Genomic DNA, 26,982 nt, shown 5'->3' on the forward strand with positions numbered 1-26,982 from the left:
AGAAATGTGAAAGTCAAAACATTTTACCTCAAAATAAAACATTAACAAAGTGCTTTGTTAATCTTAAATGCTGACTCTCATTTTGGTGTTGTCTGAATTTTCGTTTTCATTTCAAAGGAAGTGTTGACAGATTGTTTTTTATTCCGATCCAGAATGAAAGCAAAATTTCCAAATATTGCTATTTCTATTGAAGCACAAATAGCAATTCCTCATCTCATGCCAACGATGGCTCTTCAGGAGTCTGTAGTCTGTGTGTATCCCAGTGCGGACACACGTGCCTCAAGAGCACAGAGGGGAGATGTTCCAGCCTGTGTGGGGGATGCCCCGTGTCCCTGTGTTATCCCATCTCTGGGTGGGGACTCAGTGACTATTTACTAGCATCATATATTATGATATCTGAGGGAGAGAAGCAAAACACTATCTGAAAGTTGGCTCCTTTGTGGTTACAGGTACCCAGTTCTTAGTAGCCTCGTCTTGAAAAAGTGGGAAGGAAATTATTTGAAATTAAATGATCAACAGTTTGTGTTAAAGCTGATAAAGTGTCAAGATTTATCCTAGTATTGAAGTCTCACATATTTTTAAGTTAGCGGTGCTTTATTCCCAGCTCCAAATGTCATGGAACACACAGAGACGTTCTCTGCTAAGATCATATTTAAGAGGACGAATGTAGAGTCATAGCTGATCTCCATTTAGACTCGGGCTCTGCAAGAATGCGATGAGGACGTCTCCTGGCTGACGATGTGCAGTGAGGGCAGGGGAGAGACCACACCAGCACCCAGGTCCCTCACCTGTGGGTAACCGAGCGCCAAGGCCTTGCTTCAGTGCTCGTTTGTTCAGTTTGATTATGGAACATGTAACCAAGCACCACACAACCACATACTTCCCAGGCCAGGGACGAAGCAGCGCTGCACAGAGCGCTGTTGTTGTACAGCTGCCTGTACCTTTTCTCATGAATAGCAATAGGAGTTTTACTCTTGAGTTCAAAGGGAGCGTGACGGAACCCAACATACCATACAGTCGAGCAAGTTGGGCAAGTGAGAAAACAATTTCATCACCGGGCGGACAACTGGTTTGGCTGACTAAACAGGTCACAAAATTCTGTCACACGGAAATGTCGCAGCAAAACCAAGGACGTCACAACAGTGACCATACAAGAGTGTCAAAGAAATAAAATTACATATTGGAAGAACGGAAGGGAAATGATGCTAAATGACCAGATACTCTAAGGAGCCAAAGATAACGGAAAAACAGTAAAAAGTAAGAAGAAAAGGTAAAACTTCAGTTTCCTTAGAGACCAGGTTGTGATCTATGGTCACTGTGACACAACTGGAGTTGCAGGATGACCCATTAGCACTTTGAAGTTAAATATATGTATTTGTCTGTTTAATAACATACCCAATCTAGTACTTTTTCACTACACTAAGATTAACATTGTAAAAGAGGAACATTTTAATCTGCTTTGATGCAGGCATACCCTGTACACATACCCTGTAACATCACTAATGCTAAACTCCATGCCAACCGGACCCAGTATACACACACAAAACCTGACATTTAAAAGAAAACTATCAACATGCAGAGCTTGCTTAAAACTTCATTTATTTGTAATGTAAGCCAAAGGATCTTAACACAGAAATGCACTGCTAGGCCTCCTTGGGAGCTATAAACAATTGGTGCACTTGTCGAAAAAAAATACACGAGCAATTAAATGACAGAGAAAAGGTACAGAATTCTTGCCACATGCGCTCTTGTTGTGTACACACACACACAGACACACAAACACACAGAGCAGTTTCCAGTTTCCACCTGTAAGTGAAATGACAGCAAAGCTCTCTAAGCCCACTTTGTACTACGCAGGCAAATGGCCTAGAAAAACTCGGAGGTTATATAAATGATGCAACCAAACGCTTCCTGCTCTGGCAGTTCTGTGTTGTTCAACGCGCACTGGTCGCCTGACGCTTTCTTAAATGGCTTGGGGCTAAAAGGAGGTGCTCAGCAGCTCTTAATATAAAGCCCCTATTTATCTATCTTCGGCAAGTTCAAGTATAAGATAGCAAATTTAAAACCTGAATATTTGACACTGATACAGCATGGCCCTGGTCACATGCTTAACTTTATGCACTCCATATCAGCCTACCAACTAAATTCAGAGTATCAAACAACTGCTGGGCTAGGGCTTCCATTCAAATAACCCAGGTGCAGGCCTCTGTTTTCTTTCTCAGTGTGAAAGGTGATTCTTTTCCTTTGTTATCAATACATTCCATGTGTTGGAGTTTCTCTTCAATTAAAGAAAACTATTTTCGCTTCCCCCCTATGTTATGATGACACTGCTCAAGGTGTTAAATTAGCAAAGGTGTTTTGCTTACATTATACCATTGGAAATAGCTAAAATACATGAGAGGGAGGAGAAATGAGGATATAAAGTCTATGTAAGTATTTACACATCCCGTTTTTAAAATAAATGTAGGCTAATTAACAAGGAATTGCCCACAAGTATGAAATAAGAAATGAATGAAACCTGGTTTCTAAACACGATTAATATAAGAACCAACTACTATTAAAACCAAAATACAACATGGTTTTGGAAGCTGTAATAAAATATAAATTAATAGTTCTAACAACAAAAACAATCAAAGCTACATAATTGTTTTAAAATGCTTTGGAGAGCTCAAATTATAGCTTTTTTTTCTTAGAAAAAGCATAGCGGGGGAAACCTCCCCCATTCTTCCTGCAAGTTGATATTACATTAACAAAAGTCTTCATGCTAAAGTATATACTTCATATATTTTAATAGCTGTTAAGAACATAACACAGTTCTTTCTAAGCATAATGTAGCACCTCCTGTAAACATGAAAAGCACTGTTTTAATCTCTAATCATTTCATATGCAGTAATGCCTTTGTTTTGTAATGAATTCCATTCCTTCATTTTAATGTGCCCGTGGTTGCAGGGTTCTGCTGAATCACAGCTTACGCAATCACAGCCTCCCAAACTTCAGAGCCTGAGCACCAGAGCTGCAACTGTCTGGGCAGCAAGACTTTTGCTCTGCAACGTTCTGTGGCTTCTAGATACCAGAGAAATAAGGAATTCGGAGTGGCCAGCATGAGTCGTCTGTCCTCATCTGACTTACGGTCAGCTTTACCCTAATACTTAGAAATAAGGATCAAAAAGCAAGCTAATAGTTTTTAAAAGTTCTCAGTATTGCTAGTCTAAAAGGTTTACCCTGTCATTAGTTAGGCTTATATTATCTCTAACTGTTTAAAACAACCTGCTGAATTTTTCCTTTCTTTGCCTTCTGGTTCTGAAGTCCTCAAGGTCCATTTGAGCTACATTTTCAAACACTCCTCTGTAGCTAGAAATGTACTGTTCTTTTTAAGTGGCAACTAAAACTTCAAACATACTAACACAAGTTGCAAGAGACAGTAACTTCTACACTTAAGTTTAAATGCCTTTCTGGGTCTCAATAGGAAATTCCAGGCTTTCAATCAAAATAGATGCAGAGCTGCCTCTGCCCTTTGCGTGTTGATTAACACTTACACGGCAAAGGCTGCAAGACAACAGATCTGAGTCAGAAACACACACAAACTGCTGATTAGAATTTGCAGCACACAGAGGCGCAAACAGCAGACGTTTCTGTTTGTCTGTCGTGCCTGTGAGAACGAGTACAGGAGCCGCAGTGGAATTGCTTGGACCAGGCCCGTCTGCCTCTTATCACAAACCTCTAACCTAACACCTCCGCTCCCCAGATGACTCCGTAGCGATGCTGTTTGCCGCGCTGGGTCATTCGCACACCACGCTTACAGACGTGTCACAGACTTTTTCACACGCCAGCGTTTGGCAAAAGTTTACCGGCACTTCGGTCCTGTGCACAGCCTGTCTATCTGGCAGCCTCAGGTGCCAGCAAGGTCTGTGTTTTCCCTCCTTTCATGAGCTGCCACACAAGGAGAGAGGAATGTGCAAACTAAAAGGACTTTCTCTTGAAGATTGTTTTTCTTATCAGTCCTGATTGAATAAGGTAGAAATCCCCAAAACTTCAATTCTTCAGAAATCCTACTTTATAACTTAGGAACATATCCTTTCCCGCATCCACATGCCCCACATATTTATCTCTAATAAATGTGTGTTACATGTACAAGATACACAACCTGTATCAGTTTTCCTTTCATCAGAGCAAAGCTTCATGTATTTCACCCTCCTCACCTCTCTCCTACTTGGCCTATTAGATACAGAAGTTCCAAGTAATGGCTATTTTTTTTTTTTGCTGAACAGACTTGAAAAGTGAGATCATTTTCTCTGCTGTTTTCTTAAACACTCACCTACACACACCCCTCGGGGATTACATTTAGAAAATGCCCCCTGGGAGTCTGCTCTTGTATTGCTGCTCTTTAAGACAGTCCTCACTTTGAGTTTCCCAGCACCTTTCAGCTACTGCAAATTTTAATTAGCTCTTGTTTGTGCATGTCGTAAGACGATCATCACACTTTCAAAATCTGAACTAAATGAAGTATTTTAAATAAACATCAAAGCCATCTTGTATCCTTATTCACTTTGGGTCTATTCATTATGACCTTAGCATAAAACACTTCCAGGAACAAAAGCACCAAGCAGAAATATATTTGTATGCCCCAGGTTTCTGGCGAAGCGGGACAGAGCGTGTCCGAGGCAGCATTCTCAGCCTCCCAATGCAGGGATGGAAGAACAGCTTGTGGTGGCATTGCATTGGTATTGTACAGTAATAGCAATTAAAGAGGAAAACAGATCAATAGTACCTTGTTTTTGTACTCTTCATTCACAATATTCTTGGACTGTGCCTAATGTAATTGTTATGACCCAGGTAAGGAATACACTCTTCAAAGCGTAAGGCAGTGGAGGGGAAGCCCTTGGGTGTACTCCACTCAAGAAAGGATTCTCTCTGATCTCTGCTAGCTGTGCAGGTGCCACAGCCTCCACCGCACCCCCTCCCATTCCTTGTACACTGTTCTCTTATTTATGCTGTAATTATTTTCCTTCTAATTCCTTCGTAAGAAGCCCTCACAAAACCACCAAAGAGCAGAAGGAGAAAATGACAATCGCTAGGCACAAAGTGCTGTAAAATACAAAGTAAATAGGCACTTCTATTCCCCTCATTGAGTAAGAGAACTCTTAGGTCCTACATGTGAAGAATAGCAGGTAATATTCCTTCAAACAGAATGCAATTTTAAGAAAATACTTTCCTCTTGCTATAGTAAATTTTCACTCATCGTATCACAAGAGTGATCATTTCTGTAATTCAGCATTCTTACAACAGTCAAGAGTATTTGCCCTATCACTTCAAGAGTTATATTCCCTATGTGTCACATAGCTCAAATCGTAAATTCTTTGTCAAGCCAAAGATCAGTACAAGCTTTTGCTCAACCTTAAAAAAAGTTACCATGAATACAGCTGTACTTAAACACATAATCAAACAGAACTCGTCAAATAAAACTGAGGATCAATCATGAGTGTTGCAACCAAGAATGAATGTAGGAAGAGAACAAAAGGACAGTTTAGGTAGACTTCTAGGTAAGCTTCCTCTGTTTTTGCCATTTCATGGTTTATCAGGAAATTGGATAGGGAAAATATTTCGAGTTTCAGAAAAGGAGTTCATTCATACTCTTATATATTTCATGAGATGGGGTGCAAGAATTAGAAACTCTGCATAAAAATATAGCTATATTTAGTATCTGTGGTTGGCCCCCAAGTAGACAATGACACGATTTTCATACACCTTCTTCATAGTTTTCTCAATTTGCTTCAAAAATACTTGTGGAATTCTCCCACATAAAGTGTGCACTGTATCCAGAAACTTCGACTGCAGAGGGTAGTACAAAGACTGGAAGAGATTGTCTTCAAATGGAAACTAAAGAAAAGAAAAAAGAATTATTGGTTTTCACTAGTTACAAAATGGCATTTTAGAAGTTTCTGTAAGATAACACTTTACACAGGTAGGCAATGACTTGTCCTTCACCTTCCCAGGGTTTCAGAAGAGCCTATCAACTGGAACCACTGGTATTTCTAGAGTCTGTATTTAAAGTAGATCTACTAACATAGGAATACTGTAACAAAACACGTATTTTAGAGAGTGGAGTTGTAGATATACGACATTCGAAGTGGAAATATGGAGCTGTGTCTGCAAGCTTCTGCCTTCCCTGTGTGCAGAGGCTCTCAGTGCTCAGGGAGGACAAGCTTCCGTTAGGCATTTATTGCCTAGAGCTGCAGTACCAGCAGGAAGAGCTCTATTCAAACACTTATTTTCCCCCACCCCCAGTATTACAGAAAAGCAATTTATCAGCCTTTTTGATTAGAAGTTTACTATGATATGAAGGAGGATCACTTAAATCATCTCAAATATACACACACAATAGCACAGGAGAGGCCAAAGCAACCTTGGTGTCTGATGTGTGTACACAAAGCACAACTATGCTCAGCCTGATCACCTGGAACAGCAATCTGAGTCACCCAGATAAAGCAGTGATCTGCACTGAAATGAAAGCACTGCCTCTATTGAGATAAAAGACTTACATCACGTATCACTTCATAGAGTGTCTTGAACGTAGGCTGTTTGTCATCATGGTAGACGCCTCTGTTTCCATGGAGAATAGAGACACCTTCTTCTTCTGCACCTTTACAGTTGCTCCCATACATACAGTGATCAGGACGGTAGTTCCACTGACATGGAAACACATAAAGACACTCTGCCAGTGTCAGGGGAGGCAGGGGGAAAGACAAAAAGGACACGTCAAACAAGAGTTACAACAAATTAAACCATGTTTCTGTAAAATAGCTGGGACAGATGATCAGAAAAAAATAATCAGTAACTTCTTTTGCAAATATCCCAAGCAGCAGCTAGACGTAAAACCTTCCTTTCCTCAGAGGATGACTGTACAAACCTCAGCACTGTTAGACCTGAACTAACAGAAACTGAGTGCAACACAAAGGCCAAGTGCAAACATAAACCAAGAGCAGTTTACGAAGCTGAAAGTGACAGAATCAAACCCAGAGGGTATGCGCCAGGTGGCACCATCCAGGGTCCTCTGCCCTAGAGTTATAGAAATCATTAGGGAAGTGCACACAGCAGTGAGGGTTATGCAAAATCATGGGTTCTTCTGGAGATGGCATGGGAAAGCTTGCAAAGTATATCCAGTGTTTGCTGCTGAAGCTTTCATTGAGGCTATGACAATTTGTTATACTGAGATACAGCAGAGAACAAGAGGTAGGGTGTTTTATGCACAATCCTTCTAGGAGTTGTCATACCTTAATTTCACAGGTCCAGGTTATTTAAAGATGAGCCTAACTCCTCAACAGAGCTTGTAACCTCCTTTCTCATACTGATTTTTTTTTTTAACTTTCTCTATGCACCCACAGTATTTGCAATAGGCTTACAATAAATCATGCCAGTCCCTGTGAACTTCTTGCTTCAGAAATGGAGTCCAATGATCATTGCACTGTACCCGCAGGTCATGTCCAAGGCACTGAAGACTGAATTCCTCACTTGGCCTTTTTTAGCTTACCAGGAAGTCTGCAGCTGGTCCTGTGTGGCTCTTGAAGAAGCAGGAGAGAAAGTTTCTGAAACATTTCTTCCCTCAGGCCCTCTCTAGTAGGAGACTCCTTGAGAAAGGGTAAATTTTAAGTGGTTTCCACTCAGTCTGACCTATCACACATTCAGAATTGCTCCCCAGTGCCACTGAAAGCACAGGAAGAGCTGTAAGTCCTGATCCAAACCTGTTTCAGTGAATGGGGATCCTTTCCTTAACCCTGAGCAGATGTTTGCAAGTACAGCTCATCAGCAGGTCGCTAGGTGGAGAGGATGTCACCAGGTACTTATTAGTTTTCCTACATGTTATTTGAGTATTCTTGATCTTCTCACCATGATGCTTTTATAAATTTTTTTGCTGTCACAGCTGGACTCAAACTCCAGCTGTTCTGTGAGCCTTCAAATTCATTAATCATCAGAACACTCTTCAGAGACGGGAAAAAGGGAGCAACTTTTCAGGCCCCAGGTAACACAGTTCTGTGGATTTATAAGGCAATGCACTGCATCTATAAAGCGCCACTTGCAGCTGCCTCAGGAAAGTCTAGTTTTCTATTTTAGTTGTATCCAGTTCTTTTGTTTTCTTTTCTTGTGCAGTCTGATGTTACGTAATTTGTAAAAGAATATTTACCAGTTACAAGAGGAAGACAGACTACGGTGCAGAAAAAAGTCCCAACATGTGGATTTGATAGAAAATGCTCTCATTACAAAATTAAAATATTTTTGCAATAATTGTTTTTTTCCTCCACGCTGAAGTTAGCAGCTTCAGTTTGACTTCATGACTGATCTGGCTTCACCTTATTCTTCCTTCAGTAGACTCTATTCCCATAACATTAGTTTAGTTTTGGAAATTAATTTATTATTTCATAATGAAGATGTCTTCCATATTATTTTTCCCCAGGATTGAGGGTAATACATGGTGTACCAGAGACACTGATGTTTGACATCTGTCTGCAGTAAACAGATGTTAGCTTATTGCTTTGCTTCTGCTCTCTCCTTTTATTTGCCTGGATTTGGGTATATCCAATTACCTACCCTATGACTCTTTGGAGAAAAAGAAAAGGGAACAGAATAAATAAAGATAAATCCAAACTTATTCTGTTCTTAAGATCACTTGAGGGAATACAAGGCCACATAGGAAACAAGGAGAGGCAAATAAAAATGGATACTCAGCATACTCAGAGGCATGAAATAAGGTTCTCAGCTTATTTGGGAAGCATGTACTATGCTACAGTTTTGAAATCCTGGCATTTCTCAGACATTACAGTTTTTGGAAGTGCCTGAAGGCATTTCTGTGTGATCAGTGTGAAACACTTGGAAGAGGCTGAATTTGCAGAAACTGTCTCAGCACTTGTGGACAAAGTCACACCCTTTTAAAATAAAGATGCCTAAACTTGCCAGTTCCTTGGAAATACACGCTCATGAGAATGCAACTCCAATTCAAGAGGAAACAAAGGACAAAGCAAAAATGTTACAAGTTGTGACAGGCGGGAATCAGATATGACATTTTCCTGGGCTGACAAGTACGTCCATATTGGTCACACACTGGGACAGGTGGGTGTTGCCATCTGTTCTCTGACAACAAGGTTTTGAGAGGTTTCAAGTCTTCCACAGCTCTTCACAGTCCCAGGGCAGGGAGAATACAGAAGAGTACAAAATGCACAAATCTAAGCAGCAGAATATGGACAACACCGCGTTGGTGCCTGCTGAGCCTGGATCATTCAGCTGAGAGGCTGGAAGCACCTTTCTTAAAAAGTAACTTAGTGAAGGAGGGCAACAGTTTTAGACAAGATATTCCAATGGCTGTGTCCATTTTCTGTTATATTAGCATTTGCATAAATATCAGAATTCAGCTGAGTTTCCAAAAAATAGAGCATAGCTTTGAAGAAAGTTTGGCAATTTCACATTCAGATAAACATCTGAAACAAATATTTTTCAGCTAGGCCCTGGTCCAGTGACGCTGTTCAGTACATACAGAACTTGAACTTCATTCCTGCATTTGATCATTAATGTTATACTTCCTTATTTTCTCAGAATCTCCAGAAAACACATGTACATATTCAGTGGAACCAAGTCCAAGCCCCACTACCTGCAGGACTTTCAGAAGTATCTTCATAGGCTGTAAATCCCAAGTACACTTCCATATTAACTTAATGCCAGAGGACATTATGCAGTTTCTTAATTTTTCTAGTTCAAAACATTTTCTTAACACAGATAATCATGACTCCAAGAATCATTACTTACCTGGATTAAAGTAAAAAATTATATTTAGTAAATCCTGGTCTCCCCATGTAATGTAGTTTTTGTACTTTTGGTATAATGGGTATAACATTTCCTCCCAAGTCAAACCACTTGGTATGATGCTGTTCTATGGGGCAGAAAAAGAAAAGCAATGGGTTAATACTGTGAACAGTGATGTGATATATGACTCAGAGTGTGGCACCCACATATTTGTTAGTCTGCTAAGCCGTGTCAGATACCCAGATGAAAAATGAAGAACCGCCAGGAAACGTTAGACCTGGATAAGGCTGGAACAGCAGAGCTGACCATGCCCTTGTGTATCTCAACAGCAAAGCCAGGTCTCCCGGGTCCAGCTCTGATGTCAGCTCCTGCTATTCAGAATCTTTCTATTCTGAACAACAGGAGGGAGAAAAAGTGGAAAAAATGCAAAAATGCAGGGACAAGGTGAAAACTGTGGTATAAAAGTGTGGAAAATTGCAGACTAAAAATTACCATCCTTTCCCTGGGAATCTTAACAATATTAAGAGCAAGGGCTTTTTTTTTACTCGAGCTGTTCCTATAATGTTATAGGAAATCCCTCGCCTTCACTGAGAAACAAAACCACTCAGGGCAAATAAAGTTTTTAAAGAGATGAGAGAATTCATGTTCAGCAAAACAAACGGATTTTACAAGTCGGGTCTTTCACAAAAGAGGAAAAGAAAAAATGTCGCCTTCTTATTTATATCAATTCATGGAATCACTTGATCTGCAGCAGGATACAAAAAATTACTAATTTCTCTGGATATTTACATCAAGTTTCCCTATTTTAAAAACAATACAGTGACTGGTCTGAAGATCCTTGAGTTTATTCTTTCATGTACTCTTCAAGGGAAAATGAAATGTTGAAGCTGTTTTTACTGCTGCTAACAGACTGCTCCATCTGCAAGTTCTCAGTGCTCCAGCCTTTTGGGGAAGTTTCACTTGTTTTAACAAAAATTTTCACTATAATTGCTTTTAGTATCCAAATATATATTCTATATCTTCACAATTCCTTATATTACAAGCTTTATATGATTTTACAAAGTTTTACAAGATGTGAAAAATGCATAAATCACTAGTTTCTGCAACAGCTGTTTTTCTTCTCACCTTGAACTGAGTGTTGCGTATCCGTGTTAAATTCATTAGCATCACTCCAGAATTGACTCCAGTTGTCCCATAATAAGGGTGACGTGCAAATCGGCTATACCAGCCAATCTTTGGGATTTCATGTTCTGGGGCCATAGCTGCTAGCTGTGTTGAGTTGAACTCTTTAAGGATGTGCCAGATGTCATCGATGGGCCTCAGGAAGAGAACGTCAGTGTCCACATAAAGGAGAGAGTCCACATCCTTTAAAATGACCTTTTAGGTTTGCATAGGGAGGAGAGGAAGAGATGAAAAAGAAACCAAATAAAAAACAAAAGGAAGATCGTTGGCAAAAGGTACTTTCATTTTAAATTGATAGCTTGAAAGAGGTTATTGATTTATCAGCTAAATGTAATTACACACAGGAACAACAGTTATCAGGTTATTGGCTTGCTGCTTTGTTTGTTTGTTTGTTTTAAACTGCACAGCAAAACAGCTACCAGACCACAGAAGTCAGATTCTAACCTTCAAAAGAAACAGTAATCCACTAGGCTCAAAAAAAACCTGCAAGACCTATTTAGTATCACTTCAGAACTATAATGCAGACAGTATCTATTTACATAGCTTTGTTACTTCTTTTAAAGAGCTGCAAGTGGTATTGTTATACAAAAAAGAGTAACCATTTGTAGAAAACGTGCAATTTTTGCACATTGTATAGCAAGGATTATGAAAGGATTACTATTGAAAATTATATAATATACAGTATCTTATGAATCTGCTACTCTGTGTGTGAAAGACGCTTCCACAATCAGTCACAACAGCTAATCTGCATCCTGAACCTGCAGCTGGGTTGGCTAGCACATACCTTATGGAACATATACCTTCGTCCACAGACAGACAGGTTAAGCTAATATAACAGAAAACTTTTCATCTCCATTTGGTATCATGTTCCATATGCCTTTCTAATGACTGTATTTCCTATTACAAGCTTGTGCTCCTAGAAGACTCACACTCAGTATTATTACATATTTATGTTTCATATTAAGAAAACCCTAACCATCACAAACGTGTGTGCATCCTCCTGAAGAGCAAAATTTGCCTAGTAAATAGAATTGTCGTATTAAAAGTTATCAGGTCAGATTCTGATCTCTGTTATCAGACTCTGTGTCAGGAATAACCACAGTAACATCATTCAAGTCAGAAGGCTGTAAACTGTAAATTAGATTCAGGATATTTAATCAGTTCTTGTTGACAACATTCCCCCTTGTGGCTACACAAATCCTTACATGCTCATTCATTTATTTTAGTGGGGCAAATTATATAGTGCTTCAACAGCCTAAGAAAACTCCCTTGATGTTTGTTTGCATCAGCTATATATAAGGTTGTTTGTTAGGTAATAAATAACCTTAGCTAAAGCTGACCAACAGTTCCAACTGCATTTTTGTTGCTCTTGTTCATTATTTGCCAAAACTTTCCAAATATTCCTGAAGGACTGAAATGTTCTTACTGTGGTCTCAGCCAAAAGCCCTATTTCTCTCTCTTTCTTTGAAAAGCTAATCCAAAAGGCTATTGATTTTCACCATGTTTTGGAACAGAACAATCACCCTGTCATCCAAATGAAATTATACTAATGACAAACGCTCCTATTTATGCAAGTAATTCAACAAATTCTGCTAAAGAAATTGGATTTTACATCAATTGAAACATATTGTGACTGAAGATTGCTTGTGAAAGAGAAAGAACATTAAGATTTTGAACAAGTATGGGGAAAAAATTACCTTTAAGCAGGCTCAGGAGGCATCCACTAAGATACCAAATCTGTGAGTATGGACTTAAATTAAAATTTTCACCTGACTGAACACTTTGGGATTCAGACCAACATTTAGCCAAGTTTAATCCCTGACCTGTATGTCTGACATGATAACTACATGTCACCATACATAATAGGACAAGCAGGAGAAGGCAAGTGTCTCTACATTTTAAACAGAAGCTATGCTCACAGGATACTCCATGGAATTAAGTCCAACACAATCCAGATAATACTGTTGGATGGAAGGTTGTAGCAATACCCCATTTTTCCATGAAAAATACAAAACAGCATATGAGAGTATCAACATATGAGTGACACAAATAGTTCAATAACACAGTAAGAGCTCAGAGGCAAATATCTGTAAATGTTATGTATCCTGGAGTCCAATACTAAAGAGAAAAACAAAAAAGAAAAAAATAGAAAGAAAAAAAAAAGAAAAAATATAGTTACTTTAAGAGTAAATCAATGGAAGACAGACAGTTGAAAAGAAGAAAGGCTTTTTCATCTTAAGGATATCCTGGATATTGTATATTATTCTGTACCACCTAAAAGCCCTAATTCATAGGGACGTATATAAAATCAAAATATATTAAAAATAGAAACCACCCCAAAAAGCTATTAGACTTTGCCTGCTGCAGCACATTGTATACCATGTGAGATTTTTTCTAAGGGTGCCCTGCTAAAAAGACAAGTTCAGGCATTTTACAGCAGAGGGTTAAGGCAGAAGTTTAATGGGTGCATATCGACACTCCTCCCAAGCATCAATGACAGCGTGGGCAGTGCTTCTTCCAGCATAATACTGTTCTTTCAGCAACCATAAACATACACATAAATTTAAAACTCTGCAAGTCAGTGGACTGAAACAATTTTCCTATATACAAATGGATGCAAGCAGATATTTCAGTTCTTTGTGAAATGGGTGCCTACCAGCACTGGACCCCGCGCTTTCCGCCTTGTATTCCTCCACTTGGGATTCACACAGTCTCGTTTCTGGTGTGTCAAAAGGTTCTTCCCTCTCCTGTGCCCAAGGTGTTGCCCTGCCCTGACACCCAGCAGGCTAAAAACAAAAGCTGTGCTACTTCCTTAAAGCCCTTCACACTTTTCTCTTCCATGTGTGAAGTGTTAGGACTTACTTAAAACCTACATGCGTCCGTTTGAATTGATCACATCCCCTTCTGGCTGTGCACTTAACTTAGAGGAATTCAGTTTCAGAAATTGCGGCTTGTTGAGTTCCTTGCATAGGTCCCGCGATTTCAATGGAGTTACACTGGGGATAAACTTCATTTAAATAACTGCAGCATTCCCAACATCCTGTAGCTTTCAGGTAGCTCTGTTTTCAAAGTAAACAGAGATTAAAAAAAAAATATTTTAGGTTTTACACAGCCCTTAAAACAATATTTAGCTTTTACTTATTCAAAAGCATACAAGAGGGGATGCTGTGTTTTTGGCTGTGCTCATTTTCCATGTCAGAAGCAGTTGAGTAAGACATGGTGACCCTGTGGGACAAGAGACCTTCCTCAGCTTGTTCTGCCTGAACCAGACACTGCATGGTGAGGGCGGACCAGAGGAACAGGACTGCAGAACATGACACACATCTGACCTGGCGCATAAGCAACACAAGTCTGCGTCTGGTAGCCTGAGGTCAGGCTTGCTACCACAAACCATGTAGACACACCTGACAGACTGTGATTTTTGAAATGAATGGTGAGGAATATGGCTTGACTGTGCTTGTCTTCCTCCTCGCTCAACAGGTACTTACAGCTTAAAAGAAGTGGGATTCTTTTTTTGCAGCTATGTAGAGTATTCTTAGTGAATCTGTCAAAAAGTTCTGCACAAAACTGGCTATATTTAGCCTGACACTTGACTTAAAACCTCAATTATCTGTAGTTTTATTTCACAACTTCTGTCTCCATAGATTCTCCCTGTGTTAGCAAGGTTGGCAAGTAATACCACGCTGTGTGAACACACATTGGTGTATTGTGAAGCTGTGCTACCTAATGGTTTGCAATGGCTAGCAAGGCAGTTTATCATAGCTTTATTCAAAATCATGGCTAAATCACAAATCCTTATACTAAGGTAGGAGTACCATGAAGCTGAGTTACTAAATTTAATTGTAGTATGCAATTAACTCAAGTTAGAATAGAGATGGAGACTTTTGTCTAGGTAATGTCCTGACATCTATTCCCAGTGCTGCTGCTTATCCACTGGTGTGGATACTTGAGTGTACTCAAGAGGACAGCTATAATACAGAGATATTGCTAATCTACCTTAGAAGCTCTTATGTAGATTAAGTGTTTTCAGAAGGGTTCTAAATTTTAGTTACTGTTGGAACTAAAATAATCCAAAAATCCCTTAAGCATTTCATGGTACTTTAACTGATTGTTTAGGTAGCTCCAAAGCAGCAATAGAGAGAGCTGCAAGCCAGCTCTGTGGTACGCACCATTCGTGGGACCAGAAGACAGTTTTTCCCCTGGTGTCTTAACATCCACGTTAGTATTACGAAACAGTTTCAAGTGATTGCTGAGATCATTACCATCCTAGTTTATTTTTAAAGTTTCATTTTGTGTTCCTGTTAAGATCTACATCTTCCTTGTTCTGTCTTTACAAATCCCATTGATTGTTTTATGGTAGTAGACCACAGCGAGAGATTTAGACTTGTGAGATTACATGGAGGCTCAATCTACTTTCCCTGCATATAAGTGAGAAGTGTGATTAGATGTCACAGAACGCTTCCACTAAATGCAGGATGCTGCATGATCTTCCTCACTATTTTAGCAACCCAAGTAGATTCAACAAGTTGGGAATGAGTACATCAGCCTATCAACTGGGACAAAAGAGTTCATTACTACAAGCTGCAGGATCACATCCCAGAGCTCTAGTTTTATCAGTGATTAAAACCATTGAAAGATTCTTATGCAATTTTCCCTTAACACATTCCTCATACCCTCCTCTCCACTTTCACACGCCCGCTGGGGCTGCAGAAGAGAGATTTCTGTGTCAGGAGAGGCACTTATGAATCAAAGACTCACATTCCACTCAGGCTTAGCATTATCAGGAGCAAGACGATTTGCACAACTGAGAGCTAAACAGCTGATAAACTCAACTCCTGCTCTCTGGGGTTCTCCCTAAATCCAGTCACATTTTATGCTGCTGCAGAGGAATATGGTTAGTATGGGGAAGGATTACCAAAAAAGGGTACTGACATTCTGCTGGTGCTTATTAAAAAAGTCAAAATAGTTCTCTAAACAATAACACTAGAAACACTCTGCTCCTGCTGTGTGCAGACTGGATTTCTACTGCATTGTCTTGTTAAAATGCCGTATCAGAACCCACTTATCAAGCACCAAAAAAAAAAACGGTGGCCAAAATTACCCAGAAACAGCCCAAGGTTCTGTCAGCCTGTGAACTTGAATATCGAAGTCCAATTGGACACTTGCCAACTCAGCTATTGCTACAACTTGTTTTCTTTACTATATTTGCATCAACTTAATGTCAGATACAACTACTCTTGGACAACTCCTCCTATTCAAAGCTATAAACTATAACTATAACTGCCTCAAGATTAAAAAAAAAAACATTTACAGTTCAGGCTGCCTCCTAATTTTGCTAAGACAACACATAACACTCTAATATTCCTTACAAGAAGTTACTGGAGCATTTCAGCAACATGTGAGTGACAAAAAAGGAACCAAAAAAGCACTGCCCAGCCTAAAGGAATCAGCATGAATATAGAACCCTTTTCTGTCACCAGAAGAGTGGTAACAAATAAATGTGAAATTGTTTCTGTGATCAGAGTCTACTAAAATGACAAAGATAGCAAAGAAATAACAACAAAACATTATGTTTACCCAGTGAAAATAGCCCCATTTGAGTACAACCTTACAAACAATCTGTGTTGAACAAGCTAACACTGGGGGATTATTTTCCAGGTGATATAAATATTTACTCAGGGAAGAGAGGACCCCTGCTGAAGCTGGAGTTACTTTCAACCCATCTGGCCTTTGTGCATATGATAGTCTACCCCTAAACGGCAGATAAGCAGAACTGCTGACAGCGCGTATTTTCTCACATATGTATTCATAGTTCACGTATCTGGACATGCAGCTGTCTCCTGATTGTTTCCATCTGAGAAAGTAAAGATTTCTTCATGTGCCCCCCCCCAGTTTCTCATAAGACAGCAATGAAGAAATCTGGATCATGTGAATAGCATGTCACTTTATTGGAGTCACCCCAATCAACAGCAATGCGTTAAGATATTTTTGATAAATGTTCTCAATTCCACAGAAGCTGCTTTATGCAAAAGTTCTTTCAATTAATTTCTGATATTTCTACACATGCAAAATTGTTATCGACACCTCCCTTCTCTCCAGCAACCTTAAATATTTTCCAAGTTTATGACAGTAAGTATTATGCAGTAAAGAATACAAATTTATATACAGACAAACCTGAAGATCCCAGGATATACAGGGCTCTTGCATGAAATCTCATTTTAGGCACCACATTGGAATTATTACCTTAAGGGCAAATCTGACAGTCTTGGAAAAAGAAATAAAACTCAATGAAAATGGATTGCTGAAAGCATCAGTCTAAGGACTAACATATGGAAAGGGAGATAGTGGGTGAAGAGGATATGATGACTGCATGCTGAAAAGAATGTTATTTATGGAAGGCATACAGCATCAACCCTGAAAGCATCTGCCCCGAAAAAGCTCTTGCACTGAGTATGAAGAGTCTGAGAGGCTAATGGAGCTACAGACAAACAAGAAACACACATCTTTTGTTAGCAGGACAAAAAGCGATGCTGGATTTCTGTTTTGGGTGTTTTGTGGATTTTTTTTTAAGTGGCTAAAGCACAGACTAAAATATCTTTAAGCAGATGTTTCAGCCTGAAAATGGTTTTAATATTACACCAGCAAAGCTTCCTTTCTATGGAATTAACTTTTTCCTGAAGCAATCTACTCAGAAATCCAGGTGCCTTACCGGAAGAAAAAGGCGCTGGGCTGCACATGGTTTGAATAACTTTTTCCATTCCTGAGCATTTCCTACTGAGAAGGTTATTGGGTAAATGTTGTATTCAAACTTCTTTGTATATGAGGAAGGCCATTCTTTTAACTGAAAGACATGGGGGGAAGAATTAGACACTATGTGTTATATAGTTGCTTTTTTTTTTAAATATGCACGCATAAGGAATTGAGAAACCATGTACAGTAAAAAAAAGTGCTTAGTTGCTACTTGTTGATGTCAATGTAATTTTTCTGAGATTTGTGATTTATAACTAACTCATTTATTTATTTACCAAATGACAAAGAAACTCACCTTCTTCTCAAATTCAGGTTTAAGGGAATCTTCAGCAAAAATGTGAAAACAGAGCCTCCTGTTACTAAAGAGAACTGCTGATTTCAGCATGATTAGTGTCTCTTCCAGCCGGTCCCCACATGCCACAACTGCCAGATGCATGCATTGCAAAGATGGAGGCTCTTTGGAATGTTTCTGTTCTCCAGGCTTCCTGAAAATTCATAAACAGGCACATAAATAATACTGAGGTAAACATGAAGAGAATCCCACATTAACAGATATCAGGGTTTTTTCTTCCCCTTCATTTTGTAAAGGATCAGGAGAGGTTTTTTTTTCTGATAACATATCCACAGAACATGCAAGCGGCATGCCAATTTTTGACAATGGTACAAATCAACAGTGTTAAAATTACAACACAAAGAAATACGCTATTCTCAGATTTTTTCTGACTATTCCTAAGTTTCTGAATTTGCAGAAATCACTGCACTGCATATGCAGATGAAACTACTTCAATAGCACCTCAAACCAGACAACAACTTTCTCTGTGCAAATGATAGCTTTTTTTTTTCCTGTTTAGAGGTTATGAAGCCAGAAGGGACTTACTACGACCTAGCCAACTTTATAACACAATGCAGATCATAGAACTACATCCAGTAACTGCATTACCAGGCCCATAATGATTGGACTGGAAGATGACACCCATACTTTAAAAAAATCCACTCCATCCATATGTAAATTATTCTAGCAGTTAATTAATTTTGCTAAAAAATGCCTGCCTTAATCCTGGCCTGAAGGTACTGGCATAATTTCAAAGGACTGCTCTCCATTTCACTTGGTGGAACCCCTGAGATTTTGCTAAAACAGAGATTTTAAAAAACAAACACATATCCCAGATGAATGGGACTATATTCCACAAGCAGTCAAGGGCCAAACTATGGGTTTTTCACTCAGCACCAATCTGTGTGGGCTTAAAATAAACTTCAGCTAGACTATAGAGGAATCTGCATGTAAAAGGCACATGGGAGTTACCTGTTAGCCAGAAAAATCAGAGTTCTTTTGGAAGTTGAAGACATTTCGAAAATGTGGCCTTTTGGTTTTGTTTGTCTCCCCCCATCAGTATAGGTGTAAAATCATGTCCTCTAGGAATGTTTCTAGCGTATTTTACTCACATTCCAACATAGATTGTGTTTATACTCCATTAGATGGATGTGTGCTGACAAAGCAACTACATCACAAGTATCCTAATCGTTATAGGAGAGTTCAAAAGGCTAATCATACATCACCACCAGTTCTTGACATATCACTGAACAGAGGACATCAATCCCTGCCTCTTCGCACCACACAAAATACATAAATGCAATTAATCAGTAAAGTTAATATTGAAACAAAAGTTATAAATGAACGCGAAAAACAACAGTTATCAAAGCTGTCATTATCCTTTTCCAGACATTAAAATGCTGCTCTATGTAACAGCAGCGTTCTATGCTACAGAGTAATCCACTTCTATGTCAAGGAATACCAGCCAATAGTACTTTACCGACTATACAAAGCAACGTGTTTTATTAAGGGTTTAAAGTCTTAAGCTTTAGTCTTAATTAAACCCCAATTTCACCAGTGCATAAATAATGGAATACTACATCTATGTGAAGTGGTATTTACTTTCCAACCTATTAGTGTAAAAACCACTGAATTATTGAAGTGAATAATTAGCTGCTCACACAGATCCCCTTTTCCCCACTGCTCCCTATCTCTTTAATGTTTCCTCTTAATTGAGTCTCTAAATCAAACCATATGCAGGATGAGAACTGCTTTGATATAGCTTGTGGCAATGGAATTCACTGGGAGAGGGGCTAAACTCTGAGCTTTTATTGTAACGTTTCAAAACCCAACACCAAAGCCCTAAGCTTTTCTTTGCAAATTTTAGCCACAGTGAACGCTCCCTTATTCAGCTATTTTGTGGTGAAAAATCCAGTATATTTAGACAAGCACTTCCAATGAACGGGCTCAGCAGAAGCAACCCATGATGAAAGCAGAATGCCCTGTAAGCCCACAGGAGCTACAGATGAACAAGAGATGTCCCGCCTGCCAACACAGACACCCTCACAACCCCATGGAGCTGAGGAGAAAGCTGAGCCTTGGAGAAAAGGAATTATGAGTCATGAAGGTCTGGGCTTAAGGGCTTCAGGAGCCTGCAATGGTCTCAGCAGGAATAAAAATCCCCAAGACAAGGAGCACGAGGTAGTATTTGAACTACTTCTGTAGCTGTCTGGGACACTGAGGGCAATAGTCAGTGAGGAAAGCAGCAATGAGGTACAGTAGAATGTTGGGACACAACATTTGGCATTTTTTTAAGTACATAAGGAAACAAAGAGGACTGTGAAAAATAAAGGTGAGCCAGAAAGGGAGATAGAAGTGTCACAGCAGGATACATTTAATAGTAACTTTAGTTTAGCCTTTACAAAATTATTAACCAGAAGGCTGAAAAGAGGCAGGTGTAAAGGCAAACTGCTAGGAAGGCAAATGAGCAGATTACAGCAAAGAACATCACAACTCCCCTTCCCTCCTCTGTTTATACATACACGTACATACACTGCAAGGAGGAAGGGAAGGGATAGGCAAAAATAACATCTGGATGAAAGGATATTCCTTAAAGATTTGCAGGATACAGCCAATATCTTCAAATCAAAACAGTTCCAGTGGGACTAACAGCATCTGGGATGTTTCTGCTTTACACAGAATAACGGCTATGCTGGCTTATCTGGATCCCCTCTTGAAGCTAAGAGGGGCCCCATCATGTGTTGTCAAGAAAGAAATTGGAGGTTAGAACTTTGCTCATACCAGGGGAGCAACTGCTTCATTTCTACGAGTGGTAGGTTGGGCTCGGCACCAGGAGCCTTTTTGTTCAGACAGACTCACTGCTTAATCAAAGGCCTTCGCTAAGTTGAGGTTTCATATAAGGCATATATCAAATCCTGATTCAATACAGTATATGTCCTCTAATTGAAAATGTTTATTATGTAGCTCCAGCGGTTGATGCAAACACACTGGGAAGTTAAGAGTTTTCCAAAACACCACCTGCTCAGATGCTCCTGGGCCACACAACAAATGGAACAGATGAATGACACGTACCTTTTTTAAAGGATGGAGTATGTTAATACTATAGTAAATTGTACAAAGAATAAAATTTGTTACATAGAATAAAAATAGCTTTCAAGAAAGAAAGAATATATTGCTGGGTTAACAACCTAAGACATTAATAGGTTTTTGACATAGAGAAGAATTCAGGTAGTAGTTGAAGGGTAAGTGAGCACCATCACTGACTCTATTTCAGTAAGTCAGGCCCTGCAAAGCTTTCAGTGAGTGAATAATTCTTTATGCGTTAGTTGTCCTACCTGTAAAATGGGAACAGCTGTTACATTAGTAACAGTTACCTATGTCAAGAGATTTCCAAGCACATTAAAAAGCACATAGATCCATGGAGTACCACAATTATTACTAGCCAGTTCTTCCTAACACTTACAAGCGCATGCATTCATTCATTTAAAGTCCAACTTCTTGGTTATGGATACCGTCTATAATTGGGTTTTATGACCTAAATTAAATGTTTAAATGCATCTAAACCAACTCAGTGACCTGGGCATTAAAGTTTAACGTGTTTGACACAAACAAGTGAAGAAATTATATACACAAGGTCTTCGTTGCCTTGATATCATTCTTCTAATTTCAGTACATAAATGTAGCTTGTCAATACACTGCAAATATAACATTGTGTCAAACTCTTTGCTCTGTTCCCTGTTTTAGCCATCTGTTCAGAGAAAATTTCTCCTGCTCTCCCTTTCCTCCTGTTTTCCTACTATATTATTATCTGGGTTTAAAATCAAGCACTGTTGCCTAAGATTAAGCACTACAGAAAGCACCACAAAATACTTGCAGGATACATCCCTATGAAACAGCTGAAGACAGACTTCATAAGACGTAGCACAATAAAATGTTCATAGTAGAGGCCTTCCAACAATACAAACCAACTCCTATCCAGTTGCCCAATGGTATTTTATTTACTGCATACATTTTTTTTCTGACAGGCATGAGTATTGACATTGCAGATGAAGCCTGAATGCTCAAGCACAATAGTGTATGCTTCTAGGTCTTAAAGTTTAGGTTACATGCAATTTTCTTATTAGTCACAGCCAGACTGTCTCAAACATAATTAACCCAAAACCTGTCTAAATCAATCCAGATCCATTCAAAATAGTGCATTCCCATCTCATTACAGAGCCTGCTAATCTATTCAAGCCTCCAGATTTATTCCTGAGAGAAAGATAATGCATGCAGATTCTTACAAAATGCAATATAGTTGTTAGTTTTTGAAACCTTCTTCACATTATGATCTCATTTACTCTTGCAGCACAAACATGGTTAGGTTTAGGCAATGTATCAAAACTGGTGATTCACTCAATAGGCTCCTTTCCTGACAGTCAACACTGAGTCAATGTCCCAACAGTGGCTCCATTATATGAAACACATTCTTTCACACTTGAAAATTTAAATTAGAAATTCTCTAAAGCTCTAAATGTTTTTAAATAAAGTTCTCTCACTTTACTGCAGTTGCACAAAACCAGCTGTAGTTGCTGACTACCAAAAAATCGTTGAAGTTTCAATCTCCTTCTGCCACTTAGGGAAGAGAATGAAAGAATTAAAAACATTCAAAACCAGAATGGATATTTGTATCTTCTTTTATCAAGTGGGTTCTTGTTAGATGAGTATGAGGTACTTTGGCCTTCGGCATGTTATTATAGGCTACCAAACTCAAGCCAAACTTGTACATGTGTGCACACAGACTGCAAAGAAAGCAAAACTATCTTGACAGGTTGCCATATAAGAGATGTTTTGCTTTGGTAAAGTTATTTCGAGGGAACTAAATGTGCTGGCAAAAGTTCACTTCCTGAGCCTTGCCACGCTGCTTTAACAGAAAGTGTGGTCACATCTGCCCTTCAAATGTAAAATAACTCTTTTGCTTTTTGATACTTTGCACGCATCTGTTTGGCACATATAATTCTTCATATGAAAGAAAATCTCACTGAAGGCATAGGACTTGCTACTTCCAAGCAGAAGGATCAGGAAGACCACAATAAAAAAATCAGTTTTCAAAGATAATCAGAAACTTAAATGCAATGATCATCTAGATTTGCCAAAATTAACTAATGACCAAAGCAGGACATATGAACGTATTTACTAGCATTTGCTAGGTACCAGCCAGCTCATGATATGTGACTAAATTAAGCTTTTATCATGTATGATTACTTACATTAGAAGAAACCTGCACTTCTTAAAAACTAACATCTATTATTACCATGTGACTACAGAAAGTGGTATTACAAATTCCATGTTAAACTACAATTCACCTTGCCTGCAACATGCCTGATTCTTATAAAGAGAACGTACATCCTAGATAATGCCTTTGATTATTTCCAAGTTTGGCCCAAAAGCTGCATCCTTCTGACAAAACTACACACATCAACTTGGCAAAACTGAATTAAAACAACTTTTTACATTCGCATAGGCAAAACTTCACTAAGGTTATTTGAGTCAGTCATGCAGTCTACATATAAACACATACACCATGATCAGATCACAAGATCTTACACAGCTGTAATCAGAATTATTTTATTCTGCAGGAATCATATCATATATGATCTCTCAGATCAAATTAAAAAACAAACAAACAAAAAACAACTTCCTTTGCTATTAAGAAAAAAAAATCTTCCCTTGCTTATAAGGAGTAACTAAAATAATGTATATTATAGGAATGCATAGGCAGTAACAATCCTAATTCAGCATGTTACATTGGATGTGCTTGCATAAGCAAAGCCTATTAAATCAGTGGGAATACTGACTTCTGAAGTCAGTAACTAGTTAAATCACTGCCTGTTTCTCCCACTCCAAATTCAAGCCCCCTGGAAACAGCCTCACACTGTTTTCAGCGTTTCTTGGATCAGAATATCTGAGCAAAGCAGATCCCACCAACTGATGCCTTCACTGTGTGAGCGTGGATGTGATCCATTCCAGAACAGCAGCCACTGGCAGGTATTTCAGCCTTCCCAAAGCAGCAGGTATCTCCTTGACTTGGTCCACATTATGTCGACCTCCCTAAAAAAAAATTTTGTATGGATATCCTCACTCAAATTTTAGTTTGGTAGTCACTAACCCAACACAGAATCTTTCAGCAAGGGGCAGAACTGGAGCCACAGAATTGTGCTTCTCAGTTACCCAAACTGCTGCTGGTGCCAGTGGTGAAGGATCATGCCCTGCCAGTAGATGTGAGGGAAAAGAAAAACAATCCAGCCCCACAAAAGAAACAAACAAACCAACAACAAAACTACCCCAACCAAATCTGAAGAAAAGGCATGGTATAACTACAGTATTCCTCTCTTTTTTTATTGTGCTGCAGACCTTGTAAGAAGCACTTGAAAGTCAATAAATAATAGAAAAGTTAGATAACGTCAAATTTCAGAACATGAAGATGCTCACTGAAAAGCTCATTGAAATGGAACAGTTGTTTACACTCTCTAGCAGTTTCATACTTTGTGGGCTCCTTCTGTCAGTGTTCTTGATTTCCATGATAATCGCAGAGATATGCCTTAAAGAAAAATGACTTCAGGAGGTACAGTTGCTAGCGGAAATAATCCTGCTTTAATACGTGCATTTGAATTCTGTCCATGATCCATTCTCAGCCACAGTAAACACCTCTTGCATTCAGTAGGGTAACAATGCTTGTAAGAAACCAACTGCTTTAATAAGTTAAGAAATAAGAGCTCAAAAAACGGGAATGGCCTTTCATTCAGAAGATCTCTGTGGAATCGTGAATCAAGGACACAAAGACATACCAAGTTAATTAGATATATGAGGTCACACTGACCATAATATAGTTGGAATGCAAAGGGGAAAACAGTCCTCCACCCACCAAAAGCACGCTGCCTGCATCTTTTGCTGAAGTAATTACAGTTTTTAAAAAATATTCTGCCTGTAAGGTGCTGCAAGAGGGAACACAACACACCATGACTTCAAACTCTTTTAAAAAAGTTCTGCTATATTCATTAACATATTAAAACCATTCAAAACAAAAAGCTCAACAACTTAAAATCCCTTGGATCTTCAAAGTATGGAACTCCGTGGTACCACACAGAAGCAGCTATCTGCCTTCCCTTTTCGCTGCAGCTTTAATGAAAAATTCGCAGAAGTGCAGCTCCCGAGCGTAACAGCAGCTCCTCACAGACTCGAGCCAGCGAGTACCACATTCCCCACGTCAGCCTTCAAAACAAGGCCAAAACTTATGGAAAAGCAGCTATTTCAGAGGCCGCCCTCGCACAGGCAGGCAGGGGAGGTATCGTCCCGCTCGGACGCAGGGACCAGAGGCAGAGGTAACACCTCCACGCACTTTCGTGGCATCTCTGGCAACCGCACTCCAAGTGAAAACATATAGGAAAAAGTTGGTACTTCTGTTCGCACAAGCGTTTCTAATCACCGGTCACACGCAGAGCCGAGGGGGGAAGACCTGGGAAAGGGAAGCGCCCGACGTACCGGGCGGCAAAGAGACACCAGCGAGCGGCCACGAAAGAGGGGACCCACAAGGCGGGAGGGCCCGGGCACGCGTGGGGCTGGTCACGGCTGACAGCGGGCGGGCTGGAACTGGGCAGGAGGGATCTGGCGGGCTCCCCGCCGAGGACAGGGACCGAGGAAAGTCGCGCGTGGGGCGCTGGCCGGTCACGCGTGGGCCAGCCGAACTCCCGCGTCCCGGCGCCGGTCGGATGCGCGAAGGCTGAGCCGCTGCCGTTACCTGGCGCTGGCGAGTTTGCCCCCGGCCGGGCTCCTCCGCGGCGGGCTCCGGCTGAGCCGCGGCTGCCGGCGGGCGAGCGGCGCGGCGGGGCGGGCGGGCGCGGAGGAGGGTGCGGGCGGCGGGCGCGGGGGCGCGGCGGCGCTGCCCGCCAGCAGATAGAGCAGCAGCAGGCTGCCCAGGCACAGCAGAGCCGCCGCGACCTTGCAGGAGAGCCGCATGGCGCGGGGGGGTCAGGGCGCGGGGCGCACCGCCCGCCCGCCCCTCAGCCCGCCCGTCGCCGCCGCCGACATCGCCCGCGGCGCGGCCGGCGCGGGGACGTGGCCGCCGAGCCCCAGCCCGGCTCCCGGCAGCGGGGGCGGGGCGCGCCCTACCGTACTCTCTGGACTAGCCGCCCCGTCCTCTCCTCGGCCCCGCCGAAGGGGCCAGCCTGCACCGGCCTCTGCGGCACTCTCCCGGTGGCCACAGCACCTCTGGGAGGCGGTTCGCGGAGTTAACGGGATCGCAGAAGGCTTTGTATAAATCGTATTATTTACTAACGCAGTCATCAAGGAGAGTTTCCTCGTTACAGGAAAAAGGCGAGGCAGGCTCCGGGACCCCAGCTGCTGGCAGGCTGTTTTACTCAAAGGTCTCTTTGATTTCCACACCACGCAAAGATCCCGGCGTGTGCAGGCGTGCAGTGCTGGGAGAGCGTGAGTGTGCACAGAAAGATGAGCAGGAAAAAAAGGTGAGAAAAGAAACTGGTTTCTTCTGTCTGCGCTAACAGGGAACTGGTGCTGAGCGTCCCTCCATCCTGCAGCCCCAGTTTATCACCTGCCTACACACTATTGTCATCGCACCTATTTCAAAAGCATGTTGTATCAGGATAAACTGCAATATTGGTAGAACCGTGAAGGAATATAAACATTCACTTACTTTGGGTGGCTTTGAAGTTGTCCTTATGTGACTGATCAAGTTACTTCAGTAATGTTCTGTGAAACATCAGCAGAGATTGCAACACTGTGAATTTTGCAGAAATAAATCCACTTAGGTTTGTAACCTGACTGATCACCTTTAAATGTGGAGTATGACAGAAATAGAAGTATTCTGGCTGCCTTTGTTTTAAAATAACTGCTCAGTGCCACAACTGTCGGGCGAAAAGCACCATCAAAGTCAC

General features: G+C 40.5%; 1 protein-coding gene across 1 annotated transcript; it reads right to left on the reverse strand.

Annotated features, from left to right (window-relative positions):
• Positions 1–5,694: 5,694 nt before the first annotated feature.
• GXYLT2 (glucoside xylosyltransferase 2) lies at positions 5,695–26,047 on the reverse strand (the record flags this gene model as incomplete). The annotated part of the gene is made up of 7 exons (XM_080350533.1): positions 5,695–5,877; positions 6,540–6,712; positions 9,793–9,916; positions 10,915–11,166; positions 17,681–17,812; positions 18,017–18,206; positions 25,830–26,047. The coding sequence occupies 7 exons, from the start codon at positions 26,045–26,047 to the stop codon at positions 5,695–5,697; spliced, it is 1,272 nt and encodes a 423-aa protein (XP_080206659.1).
• Positions 26,048–26,982: the final 935 nt, after the last annotated feature.

This window comes from Nesoenas mayeri (genome assembly GCF_963082525.1).
Source record: "Nesoenas mayeri genome assembly, chromosome: 10".
NCBI classification, from domain to species: domain Eukaryota; kingdom Metazoa; phylum Chordata; class Aves; order Columbiformes; family Columbidae; genus Nesoenas; species Nesoenas mayeri.